At 41.3% G+C, this 13,552-nt stretch overlaps 1 protein-coding gene across 1 annotated transcript in view; it reads right to left on the bottom strand.

The window, feature by feature from the left end:
* The window catches only part of PODXL (podocalyxin like), a 58,796-nt gene that overhangs the window by 7,377 nt on the left and 37,867 nt on the right, over nucleotides 1–13,552 (bottom strand). Inside the window, exons 5-7 of the mRNA XM_069979047.1 lie at nucleotides 8,636–8,795; nucleotides 7,217–7,266; nucleotides 4,522–4,683 (exon numbers count right to left, since the gene is read on the bottom strand). Coding sequence (XP_069835148.1) covers nucleotides 4,522–4,683; nucleotides 7,217–7,266; nucleotides 8,636–8,795 — 372 coding nt within the window. The remainder of the gene's footprint in view (nucleotides 1–4,521; nucleotides 4,684–7,216; nucleotides 7,267–8,635; nucleotides 8,796–13,552) is intronic.

Here is a 13,552-nt window from a genome sequence, read left to right on the forward strand (position 1 = left end):
AGCGGTCCTGAGAGGGAGAATCATGGCATACAAGGCAACACTCCAGAGGAAGATAGCCGCAAGTCTGTCTGAATACAGTGCCTCCTTACAGCAGGCCTATATGGCTTTTCTCACTAATCCTTCTGATACCACTAGGGTCGAATGGCAGAGGGCGAGGGAACTTTATGAGCAATGGCTCAGGCGGAAGGAACATATACACCACTCCTACTATGAGGCACTGTTCCGACATGGCAATAAGGCAGGCCGAATTTTAGCGAGATTTGCCAAAGGCCCACACACCAATCACACTATCACCCAAATGACAGATGACCTGGGGACCCCCACAGACACCCCAAGAAAATAAATGAAATCTTACAAGTGTTTTATAAAAAGCTATATGCACAGGAGGCCCTGGGAGGAGTGGGAAGGGTGGGGGGGGGGGGGGAGGGGGGGGAGGGGGGGGATTGGTTAAGGGGTCTGCCGACATTATCGGACGAGGACAGGGAACTCCTGAATAGACCCATCTCAATAGAAGAGATACAAGGTATTATTTCCCACCTGAAGCCATTAAAAGCACCTGGTCCTGATGGCTTGTCAGGGAATTTTTTATAAAATATTGGGTCCAGAGATATCCCCAACTTTGCAATCACTGTATACGTCCTATCTAGGTGACTCATTTATCCCGGCGCCCTCCAACACGGCCTATATCAAGGTCTTATTGAAGCCAGGGAAAGATCCTACCAACTCTAATTCTTATAGGCCGATTTCCTTGCTCAACTTAGATATAAAAATTGTTTCCAAAATCTTGGCAGATTGATTAGCCCTGATCCTGCCGTCTCTGATTTCACCAGCCCAGGTCGGGTTCATTAAGGGCAGATCTGCGGTAATGAACATTCGCAAAGTCATGGCCGTGTTGGACGAGGTCAAAATGCGCCCGGGACAGCATCCATCCCCAGCTCTGCTCTCTATTGATGCCGAAAAAGCATTTGACAACGTGAGCTGGGGATGGATGTTCTGAGTGCTGGGGACAATGGGCTTTTCTGGGGCTTTCCTTTCCTATGTACAAAACCTTTATCACTCACCCCATGCACGCATTCACACTCCGGGCTTTCTATCCTCCTCCTTTCCTCTGTTCAAGGGCACTCGCCAGGGGTGCCCGTTATCACCCTTACTCTTCGACCTGGCAATTGAGCCCTTGTCACGGAAGCTTCAAGGGGCCACGGATTGGACGGGGATTCGGGTAAGGGGAGAGGAGCTCCGAGTTACCTTGTTTGCAGATGATCTTCTGATATTTTTAAGTAACCCTATTAGAGATGTGGGAATGGTGTTCCATCAGCTGGAGGAATTTGGGAAATTAGCGTGTTTTAAGGTTAATATGGATAAGAGCGACCTCTTACACTTAACCACGACAAATCTCCATACAAATTTGCCGGTTAGATGTGCCTCTGAGTTCCTCTCCTACTTAGGCATCAAAATAGGGAGGGTCCCCAGCTCTATCTACACGTTAAATTATCCACCTATAATCCACAAAATACAATTCGAACTCCGAAAATGGACATCCCTGCCCCTGCCCCTGATGGCGAGGGTGGCCCTCCTTAAAATGATAGGGTTTGCCCAGTTGCTTTACCCCCTCCAAACAATTCCAGTTCTCCTTAAACACCAAGATGTTAACTTATTGACCTCAGATTTCTCTAAATTCGTGTGGGCCTCTAAACGCCCTCGCATAGCGAGGAAAAAACTACTACTCTCTAAGGAAAAAGGCGGACTAAATCTCTTTTGGTCCGCGCGGTCTCGGTCCGTCTGTGTTCAGTATGGGTTACTTACCAACTTCTATGATACCAGTGTAGAATGGAGGATCTTATATATTTGCCTGCATTGTTCATGAGTTATTCATTTCTTCTGATGCCAAATTTTCCTTTTTCTGCTCTATTCTTCTTTCCTTTTCTTCTTTCTCCACTTTCATAGTATCTTATTTTCATACAGATATTTTTTCTTCATACAGATATACATATGATTTGTATTTGTTTTGCACTAGCACTTTTGCGCACATTTGGCACTTTCACAGAGCACTTGCACTTTATTTTTGGCTTGCTCACCTCACCTCCTAATCAATTGTTATGTATATACATATAATATTACTTATATCCCAGCACTTTGTCACTTTAATTGATATTTTACTGGTCATCTTTTGTCTTCATGCTGTTCTTGTGTACTTGTTATAGCAGCCCACACTGTTTGCCCTCAATCCAAGATGGCGTCCGCATCGGGCGCGGCCCAATGCGCATGTCCGGCCGGCTGGCGGGTCACGTGACCAGGACCGGATCTGGCGTAGGGCGCATGCGCCTCGCGTCACTTCCGGTTCGTCGCGCGGCCCGCGGCTGATACTGGCGTCCGCACGAGTGGCCGCCATATAATACGATGCAGGTGATTTTATTACAGCCATCCAATGGGGCATCGGGGCACACTATATAACATCCTCTTGGTCTCCCCCTCATCACTCCCTGAAGAAGCGAATAGCGAAACGACGTTGGAGGAGTGTGAGGTGGGAGTCCTGAGGCTTTGGGAACTATATCCCTGGGTAATGTTGTTTATGTGCACTTGCCTATACTTTGTTGTATTGAGCTATGCAGCCTGTGTTTTGGGCTATGTCTGAGCACTTGCACTTTATAACATGCTTATAACCAGGCTGTATACGGCTAATTCACTAGTACCTTAGATATGCACTTGCACTTTATTTTGTAAACATATACCTCTCCTCATGTTTGGTCTCCCACCTCCCAGGTCTTTGTTTGTTTTTATTTTTTCTTGTCCTTGTTATTGTTGCGATATTTCTTAATAAAGTTTTCTTGCATTAATTCATTTGATTTTTTTTTTTGCTCATTTGCATGTCGGATGGGTTTATAGGTGTTTAAATCTCCCTGACGTTCGCTGCTATAATCTAGCCTGCCTTCTTAGACATAGTATTGACTGGCTCAAAGGGACAAGTAACTACTCTAATTACATCCTTGAGTCCCACTTAGTACACCCTTGGTCCCACAACAGTCTACTGCACACTAAATTTTCAGCCCTACCTCCGGACATAAAACATAGCCTCTTACTAAGGGACACAATTAAGGCATGGCAGCAGAGCAGGAAGCTAATGGGTCTACATAGCCAGATTAGTCAACATATGGATCTCTGGCATCACCCGGAGTTCCATCAGGGACGCCAAACGGCAGCTTTCACACACTGGAAGGAGGTTGGTATAGTGATAGCGAAAGATATGATGCAGCTTTCTTCCCAGAGATATATGACATTCCCTGATATGCAAACTCATTACGGGCTGGGACAGGGCCACTTCCTGGCATATCACCAGGTTCATAACTTTTTGTTTTCCAGGCTGAGGAACTTAACCGGGGAACTAACCTCCAATCCCATAACAACATATGTAACAACACCTAGTCCCATACACACGCTCTCATTTCTTTATCTTACACTACGTGATGCCCTTACAAGTGACGTACCACATACCATGTTTAAATATTGGAGAGAGAAACTCCCCCTTCCTGAGCTTCAGGAGTTGATCCTAAAGGGTTGGGGCGTTATCAGGAAGGCCATAGTAAATGAGCAATGGAGAGAGACACAATTCTGCATAATACATCATGCCACATATGGTTTTACACTTCCTAAAACTGAGTTACGCCCGGACAGGATAGATGCATGTCCGAACTGTTTAGAGTATGGTACTGACCTGTATCATGGCCTATTTACGTGTCTAAGGGTTTTCACCTTTTGGCAAACCCTTATATCCTTCATGAACGATAGGTTAGATGCCTCCATGCCGGTGGACCCCCACCTGTTGGTATTGCACATACCTCCAGATGAGATGCAAATTACCCATTTACAGCATGTCTTTATACTAGTCACAAAAAGGTGCTTGCTTTCGAGATGGTTGGTCTCGGAAATGCCCACGGTGGAACAGGTCCTCCAGCAGGTTAAAAGGTACCTGCACATGGACCAACTAGAGGCGGAACCCGCTAGGGAGAAAAAAGCCTCATCCTTCTTTAAAAAAATGGAAAAGGTTTCTGGTTAGTTTCTTGGAACCGTCTGAAATTCATGAGGTGGTGAGGCCCTTCAAAGGTACGAAATGGTACATGGAAAAAGAAGTAGCGTGCACCTTAGGCCCTTTACAGATCCTGACTACGCCTAGATGAGCGGGTGAGACGCCCAGCAGTAAACTGTGTGTATTATTGTTTGCTGAACTGTTTTTGCTAGGCAGTTCTAGTTCCGCGAGCCTGGAGGGGAGGGGTGGGAGGGGGTGTTGGGTTAGGGAGGGTGGGGGAGTTTGGTCGGGGGGAGGGGGGTTTATAGTACTGTATACTTACCTTCTATGCTTGAGCAGCCTCATCAAACCGTGTTTGATATACAGAGACTGAGGGTCTGTGTACCCTACTGAGGCGTACTGTGCCAGTTGAGTGAGGTTGAATGTATCATTATTATGGAAAACGAATAAAAACTAAGTTTGAAAAAAAACAACAATGATTATAAATCATCTAGACTTACCTGTTCTCTTTTACGGGTTTGCCTTTGATGCCAACACCCGTATATAGCTGCAATAATCAGTAGAACCACTGCCAAGGAGACTATAGCACTGATAAGGGGGATGCTCACCAAATCTTCTTCTTCATATTTTGCTGCATCATATTTAAACAAATCGTTACCATCCTAACATTACAAAAATAAAAACCTTAATTAATATGATTACAAAGGTGTGTGAAGTATTCAATCAGAAATTATAAGCTGCACTACTATAGTACAAACTCATAATGCATTATCTATGCATGCATTTGATACTATTTATTTGCTTCTTATTAAATCCTATTTTGTACACACATACAGGGCTGTATTTACCACTAGGCACCCGTGGTCCGGTGCCTAGGGCAGCACCAGGGAGCAGGGGGACAGAAAAAACTCATTTTTTTGTTTTTATTTTTTTAGTTTCCCTCCTCCCAATCAGACTTGCCAGTAAATCTGGTGTCTTTTCCAGGGGGGTGGGGGGTATGGTGGTATTGGTCAGGTCTGGTATCGCCAATAGGTGTGTGAAGATGGGGCGTCTTCAGGTTTAGTGCCTAGGGCAGCAGCAGCTGTTAATATAGCACACATAGCAGTTAATTGGCTTCCCATGAAAAATAACCCTATGTTTTTGAAATGTAGGTGAGAATTAAAAAAAAAAAACAAAAAACAGGCAAACAGATTGCGTTACCATTAGGGTTCACAATCTAAACTCAATCTGTATGTTTTGGAAACAAACAGGCAAACACAGGGAAGAACATATAAACTCCTTGCTAAAGATGAACGCACTTCAAGCACGCTCGAGTCTGATCGTCAGGCATTTGAATACCGGTAGCGGGCCTTTTTCTGCCATGATGTAATGACGTTCCACTAGGTCTTACTTTTTTGTGTATCACTTTTCTTCCGGGCTATTTAACCTAGATGCTGGCGTCATGATGCTATCAGAGGATAGCATCCAAATCAGAGGAAGAAAACAAATGTCTCTCAGTAGAACCTCACAGCCCTCAAAAGATCAGGAAATTTGGAATGCCTCTCCGTGAACAATGTATTTCCTTGACCTAACATCTATCTCACAGTGTCAGCAGTTTGAAATGTGAATTGCAGCTGACAGATTCCCTTTAAGGGTTCGTTCACACAGGATCCGCAGCAGATTTGATGGCGCAAATTTGAAGTTGCCGATTCAAAGCGAATCAAATCTGGGTAATCAAATCTGCTGCAGATCCTGTACGTGTGAATGCATCCTTAATAAGATTTGATGTGTAGGTGATCACCTAATCGGCACCTCAGTAAGGGTCCATTTACACAGAAAGATTATCTGACAGATTATCTGCAAAAGATTTGGAGCCAAAGCCAGGAATGGATTTGAAAAAAAGGAGAAATCTCAGGCTTTCCTTTATGACCAGATCTCTATTTATAGTCTGATTCGGGCTTTGGCTTCAAATCTTTGGCAGATAATCTGTCAGATAATCTTTCTGTGTAAATTAACCCTAATGGTGCGTTTACACAAGCAGATTTATCTGACAGATTTTGGAAGCCAAAACCAGGAATGGATTTGAAAAAAAGAAAAATCTCAGTCTTTCCTTTATGACCTGTTCCCTGTTTATAGTCCATTCCTGGCTTTGGCTGCAAAAATCTGTCAGATATCTGTCAGATAATCTGTGTGTGTAAACCGACCCTAAGTAGAATGAGGTGTGCCTGTGATGGAATTCAATTACAAACAAGTCTTTACAGGGCCGGGACAAAGGGTAGGCAGGGGTAGGCGATGGCCTAGGGCACCATCTGATGGTGAATTACAGGGGGCGCTATTCTATCCACCACGTAGGGGCCTCCACAAGCCTGAACCCGGTAGCAGGGTTTGTGGTAAAAAAGCAAACATTAGAGAATGCACAACATGCAGAAGTCTGCACAGCGTCATCATCAGGAAGGCCTCTGCAGAGCTGTCTCCTGATAAGGCTGTCTTAATCTAAGGTCCTGACATTGCACAGCCAGGATGTCTGCAAGTGAGGAGACCAGTATCAAGAAGGTTAGTGTATAACATGTGTATGTGTGAGTGAGTGCGTGAGTGAGTGAGTGAGTGAGGGTGCATGTATCTATGTATGTATGTATGTATGAGTGAGTAAGGGTGCATGTATGTATGTATTTATGTGTGTGAGTGAGGGTGTATGTATGAGTGAGTGAGTATGTATGTGTGAGTGAGGGTACATGTATGTGTGAGTGAGGGTACATGTATGTGTGAGTGAGGGTACATGTATGTATGTGTGAGTGAGGGTACATGTATGTATGTGTGATGGTGCATGTATGTATGAGTTAGTGAGGGTGTATGTGTGTGTGTGTGTGAGTGAGGGTGCATGTATGTATGTATGAGTGAGTGAGGGTGCATGTATGTATGTGTGAATGAGTGTGCATGTATGTATGAGTGAGGGTGCATGTATGTAAGTGTGTATGTATGTAAATGTTTTATTTTTTTAATTTATTTTTCCGGGGAAGGGAGGGGGCGAGCAATTTGCCTTCTTCGCCTAGGGCACAAGAACTCCTTGTCCCGACCCTGAGTCTTTAAATAATAATACTAATACAAGAGATTCCAGTTTTTTTTTACTGACTGCAAGTTTTAATAAATACCCCCCCCCCTCCCTCATTTACAAACAAGCATTTATACTTTCACAACCAAGTCTGGGCAATGGTTTACCTTTTTTATGTGTTTTAGTGATGCGTACAACTCATCAGGACTCAGGGAACCTTAAAAAGACATACAAGTTGGAAGTTACAAACACGTAACATCACGGTACATTATGCTAACTTTTACTTAGACGCTGGCTAAATGGTGTCACTTTTGATACGTGCAGTCTTATATGTTTTCTTATTAATACCTATAAAATCTGAGTATACTGTCTTATGTAGTGCATGAATAAAACATTTATCAGCGTGAAACAGACAAAATGTAGTCACCCACTATGACTATGTTTGGTTTATTAAAATGTGACCACACCACAAGAACAGAATTGTTATTCCAATATATATCTGAGAATGTACAAAAAAACATGTGAATATCCCCTAACATATATTTTTATTGCTCTTTTGTCAATGTTATAATGTTGTACTTTGTCATAGCTGTTGATGGGCAATCACATAGAGACTTAGCTCTAAGATTTCTTATTTTGTAAATTGGAATCAAATACTCTGTGAATGAATGCTTATTTTTATTTACTGTACCTTGTTTTAATCAAAAGTAAGTGATCAATGACTCATTCCACAGCATCAAAGTTGCTACCATTAAATAGCTTAAGATGCCTTCATTACATGGTTTTCTACCATATCTTGTTACACTCCCCCCCCCCCCATTCCTCAGATATGTGGGCTTATTTTTGGTCTGAAAATTCAGTTAAAAGGGTCACTCTAGAGAAAAAAAATAAATAAATGAATTGGTGTTAGAAAGTTATGCAGATTTGAAAATATCTTCTATTTAAAAACTTAGGCTTAGGCTGATGTCTGCCCTTCAGGAAGTCATATATTCTTTCCAGTCTCTGCTGACACCCACCCCTGTCCATCACATGAACTGTGCAGAGCAGTAGCAAATCCCGACAGAAAACCTTTCCTGCTCTGGACAGTTGCTGTCACAGACAGAGAGCACAATGTCAGACTGGAAAGAATATACCACTTCCTGCTGAACATACAGCAGCAGATAAGTACTGGAGGCCTGAGTTAAAAGTCATTTACAAATCTGTAAAACTTTCTAAAACCAACTTATTTTAAAACCTCCATCCTCTCCAGCAGCCGCAGCCCGCACAGCTCTAGGAGTCTGGTCGTGACATCACCATGTTATCCAGGAAGTGAAGCCTTGATGCAGTAGTAAGGGCAGGGAAAAAAGGACTTTATAAGCATTTCCCGTAATAAGTGTATATTGGTCATTTGTATAACTTTTGGGGGGCAATACAATACTGTAATAAAAATTTTCACTGGACTTCTCCTTTAAAACAAAAAAGTTAAAATAAAATATTTAGAAAACTGTGAGGGGTGTACTTACTTTTGTGATATACTATGTAACACAATTCTAGCTTCTAGCTTTTAATGTGAACTGCAAGAAACGTCATTACATTGTGGTACTCACTTTGCACATAAGCATTTATTATCACCAGTTCATTAGCAAGTCCACTGCCAAGATCTATATGGCATTTCTCTTTGTTTGGCTGGTATCCAGGCTTTAGAGCTGTGCAGATGTGCTTCAATATTTCCTTTGTATCATTTTCAGACTTACTAGTAGATTCTCCCTAAAAAAACAAACAACAAACTGTGTGTATTACTTCCAGCAATCCTATAAAGTTGATACTTGGTAATATTTTACTTGTATGTCTATTACTATTAGGTTGGTTTTACATGTTATCACAACAAAGGGGCCACATTGCAGGTGATACCTTAGCTATAGTTGTAAGCAGTTAGATTATAAATGACCACATGTTAAAGCGACTCTGTACCCACAATCTGACCCCCCAAACCGCTTGTACCTTCGGATAGCTGCTTTTAATCTAATCCAAGATCTGTCCTGCGGTCTGTTTGGCAGGTGATGCAGTTATTGTTATAAAAAATTAATTTTAAAATTGCAGCCCCGTGCCCTATGGGCATATCTGTGCCCTAACTTTGCACCACCCCCTCCGTCCCTCCTCCCCTCCCTCTTCATCATTAGGAATGCCATTGAAACATTTACTTCTGTTTGAACATTGCACAGGTGTCTTAATGATCCAGCCCATGTGCTGTGGTAACACAGGTGGGGAATAGGAAGCAATCTGCCTGGAGCATTCCTAATGATGAAGAGGGTGGGGAGGAGGGACGGAGGGGGTTGTGCAAAGTTAGGGCACAGATACTCCCGTAGGGCACGGAGCTGCAATTTTAAAAGTAATGTTTTATCACAATAACAGCATCACCTGCCAAACGGACCCCAGGACAGATCTTGGATTAAAAGCAGCTATCCGAAGGTACAAGTGGTTTGGGGGATGAGATTGTGGGTGCAGAGTCACTTTAATGTACTCTTTAGTTGCAAAACTGTGTATCTGTTAACACTCCAACTGCTGCTAGCTGAAATCAGTCTGAGAACCCTTATACTTACTGCAATCAGGTCATCTGGTATTTTACCAATTGGCATACATTTTATTTTATTGATCCAAAATTATAAACTATGATGCAATTATTTATTCTTTATATAAGAGGCTCTGTCAGCAGGATAGTACTGTGTAGCTTAGTCAAAGATATCTTCCTGAATAACATGGATAATAAATAGCCCTCTCCATTACTGTATGTGCATGTGCTCAGTATATTCACAAGCACCAGCAAACTCTGCCATCTGCTGATTGGCGGTTATCTATCCATACTGTGTATAGGCAGTCACCTGTCAATTAGCAGCTGGAGGGTCGGGCATGAATCCAATTCTTCTGCATATTGGGAGAACAGCTGAAGAGAATGATGTAAGTAATACACCCATATGTTCAGCATATCTGTCACCCTCATTTAAGACAGCATAAACCTAATAACAGATTCCCTTTAAGGAATGAGTAAAATTATGCAGGTTTTCGTAAAATATGTTTCATTGTCAATAGAAAATTAGCTGTTATCTCACACAAATTTTGCACCACTTTTTTGGGCTGAAAAAACAGCCTTTAAAGGAATCCATACATGGCTGGTTCACGATCTGACCTCTGGCTACCATGACAAAAAATGGCAATGCCGTGTTTGCATCAGTTCAGTTTTAGAAAATTTGGCAGGTGTGCTGCTGTGATTGACAGCCGGCTCCTCCTAGCGATTGGGTGGGCAAAAGCAGGTCGTAAATAATGAGAATGTTTAATATTTTGACAGTCATGATGAATTACACTACACTGCTGGTCCCATTGACTTTAACAGAGTGCATAATTACATTTAAAATACAATGTATTTTAACCTTAAAACCTTAAAAATATGGCAGTGTTTTGCTGTGTGTGAACATAGCCATATTCCTCAGAAAGCCTGCAGATATGCCAATAATCTCTGGATTCACAAAAATAGAAAATGATAAAGATATTTCAAAACCCAAAGAAATGTAATTATTAAAATACCCTGCAGATGGCAGTGTTGGGATGCATGTGGATAATACCAACTATTTGTCCAAAATAGTTATTTCCAGCAATGACCGAAATTAACAGATTTGATTTAAATATTACCTAATTTATATACAGTACATTTGTTCGAAAAAATTTTGTTTTATTGATGTTATGGTGACCTTTCCTTTAATGGAGAAATCTTTATAGAGTACCTGTTAGTGGACTAAACTCTTTTTTGCAATTTATGACAACCACTCTCAAAGGATTACATCAGGCATGTAGCAAATAATTTTTACCTGACAATAAATACTATAAATGGCATTAAATGTATATATTGTTTTAAAGGTTGACATACATACACTGAGCTACAGGCAAGTTAGTAGGACAGCACGTGAAAACTTGCTGTTGGTAACTAAGCGTAATCTTGCATGCAGTGTTCGCAGCTGTGGGTTGCGATGTGCCGCTAATTGCTGCTCCTGGACTTGCAACTTTAAGCAATGGCAAGTTCAAGTGCAGCCCAAAATTAATTCATGGCTAATGCTTATATTAGGCTGGGTTCACACTGCGTTTTCAGCATACGTTTAACGGATCCGTTTTTTTTAACGGACAAAAAAAGTGTCAGCAATGTTTTTGCGTCCGTAAAAAAAAAACAAAAAACGATCCGTTTTAAACCGTTTTTTTTTTTTTAATACTGGAAGTCAATGGAAAAACGGATCAAAACGGATGCACACGGATGAAAAACAGATTGCAAAAAACAGATTGAAAAAAACCGACTGCAAAAACACAGTGTGAACCCAGCCTAAGAGCATCCTTAATTTTTTTAAAATATTTGTTATTGCTTTAAACAAATGACATTAATAAGAGATTATGGCATTATTACAATATCTCTTTAATTCAACACCTTAATTTCTCTAGTATAATTTACTTTATTTTAATAATTGTAATCCTAAATCGTATTTAACTAGCCAGATGACGACCCTTAGCCAAGCGGTAAGCTTGGCCCCACGCGGCCGGTTCCACAGACCTTCTCTTAATGAGGACCTGTCACCCCCCGTGCCGGGGCAGAGCCCGATCCACTCCCCGCTAGAGACCCTTATACTTACCCCATGCATGAAGTCCCGCTCCTGGACCCGCTTCTGTTGCCGAGATATCACCGTCGGAAGCCCGGCACGCATCAGAGATGAGTCCAACGCTCATAGACAATGAATGGAGCTGTCATTCTCTATGAACCAAAGGAGCAAAAAGGGGATATAGTCTCCGCGCAGACCATAGATGTAAGGCTAGTATTTATTGGTATATATCCACAGGTAACGCGTTTCGAGAGCTCTATGCTCTCTTTTTTAAACCTCCAGGATAATTAAAACAAGATGCATATCATGATCTATATATACACACACACACACATATGTAGGACCTGCCCACCCACGTACCAAACGGAAGGGCGGTACTGGTCTATTATATGATCGCTATTTCGAGCTGTACTGTAGTCACAGACCATCAGATAACATTAATAAACAGCATAAGTCACAAAGCAGGGTCAATAGGTTCACACATAATCGTAAAACAACTTAGTATCACAGCACTTACATGACGGCGTCTCTCAGGATCTCCACGCCGGTACAGGACCTTTGCGCATGCGCACTCCGATCGGCTCCATAGCAACCGGAGACGCTGCAGGTCCTTCGCGTAGAAAGAACCGGAGGAAAAAAAAAAGAGAGGATATATTAACCCTTATCAACCCTACTCCTAGAAAAAAACTATGTCTGGTATTATAAACGTACAAACGTACTTCCTTCAGATCAATATGTAGCTAGAATATGGAATAATATAATCATTATAACTATTTAATTCAATAGTCTTATAAATATAGGTATATATATATATATATATCCCAATCTTTTATAGAATAATAAATAGAAGATAGAAAGCTCTAAAACACGCTAATATGGAGGTGACTGGAAGTTTACAGTCACTTCCATATTAGTGTGTTTTAGAGCTTTCTATCTTCTATTTATTATTCTCTAATAGGTTGGGATATATATAATTACATATATATAATTATATATATCCCAACCTATTAGAGAATAATAAATAGATAGAAGGCTCTAAAACACGCTAATATGGAAGTGACTGTCACTTCCAGTCACCTCCATATTAGCGTGTTTTAGAGCTTTCTATCGATTTATTATTCTATAAAAGATTGGGATATATATATATATATATATATATATGTATTTTTATATACCTATATTTATAAGACTATTGAATTAAATAGTTATAATGATTATATTATTCCATATTCTAGATACATATTGATCTGAAGGAAGTACGTTTGTACGTTTATAATACCAGACATAGTTTTTTTCTAGGAGTAGGGTTGATAAGGGTTAATATATCCTCTCTCCTTTCTTCTTACGGTTCTTTCTACACGAAGGACCTGCAGCATCTCCGGTTGCTATGGAGCTGATCGGAGTGCGCATGCGCAAAGGTCCTGTACCGGCGTGGAGATCCGGAGAGACGCCGTCATGTAAGTGCTGTGATACGTTGTTTGACGATTATGTGTGAACCTATTGACCCTGCTTTGTGACTTATGTTGTATATTAATGTTATCTGATGGTCTGTGACTACAGTACAGCTCGAAATAGCGATCATATAATAGACCAGTACCGCACTTCCGTTTGGTACGTGGGTGGGCAGGTCCTGTGTGTGTGTATATATACTGTATATATAGATCGTGATATGCATCTTGTTTTTAATTATCCTGGAGGTTTGAAAAAGAGAGCATAGAGCTCTCGAAACGCGTTACCTGTGGATATACACCAATAAATACTAGCCTTTGCATCTATAGTCTGCACGGAGACTATATCTCCTTTTTGCTCCTTTGGATTCTATATACGATTACGCATACCCTGGGGGTTCTGCTGCTGAGTCTCCAGCAGGGGCCATTACATATGATACTA

The sequence above is a fragment of the Dendropsophus ebraccatus genome, chromosome 1, assembly GCF_027789765.1.
Source record: "Dendropsophus ebraccatus isolate aDenEbr1 chromosome 1, aDenEbr1.pat, whole genome shotgun sequence".
NCBI classification, from domain to species: Eukaryota; Metazoa; Chordata; class Amphibia; order Anura; family Hylidae; genus Dendropsophus; species Dendropsophus ebraccatus.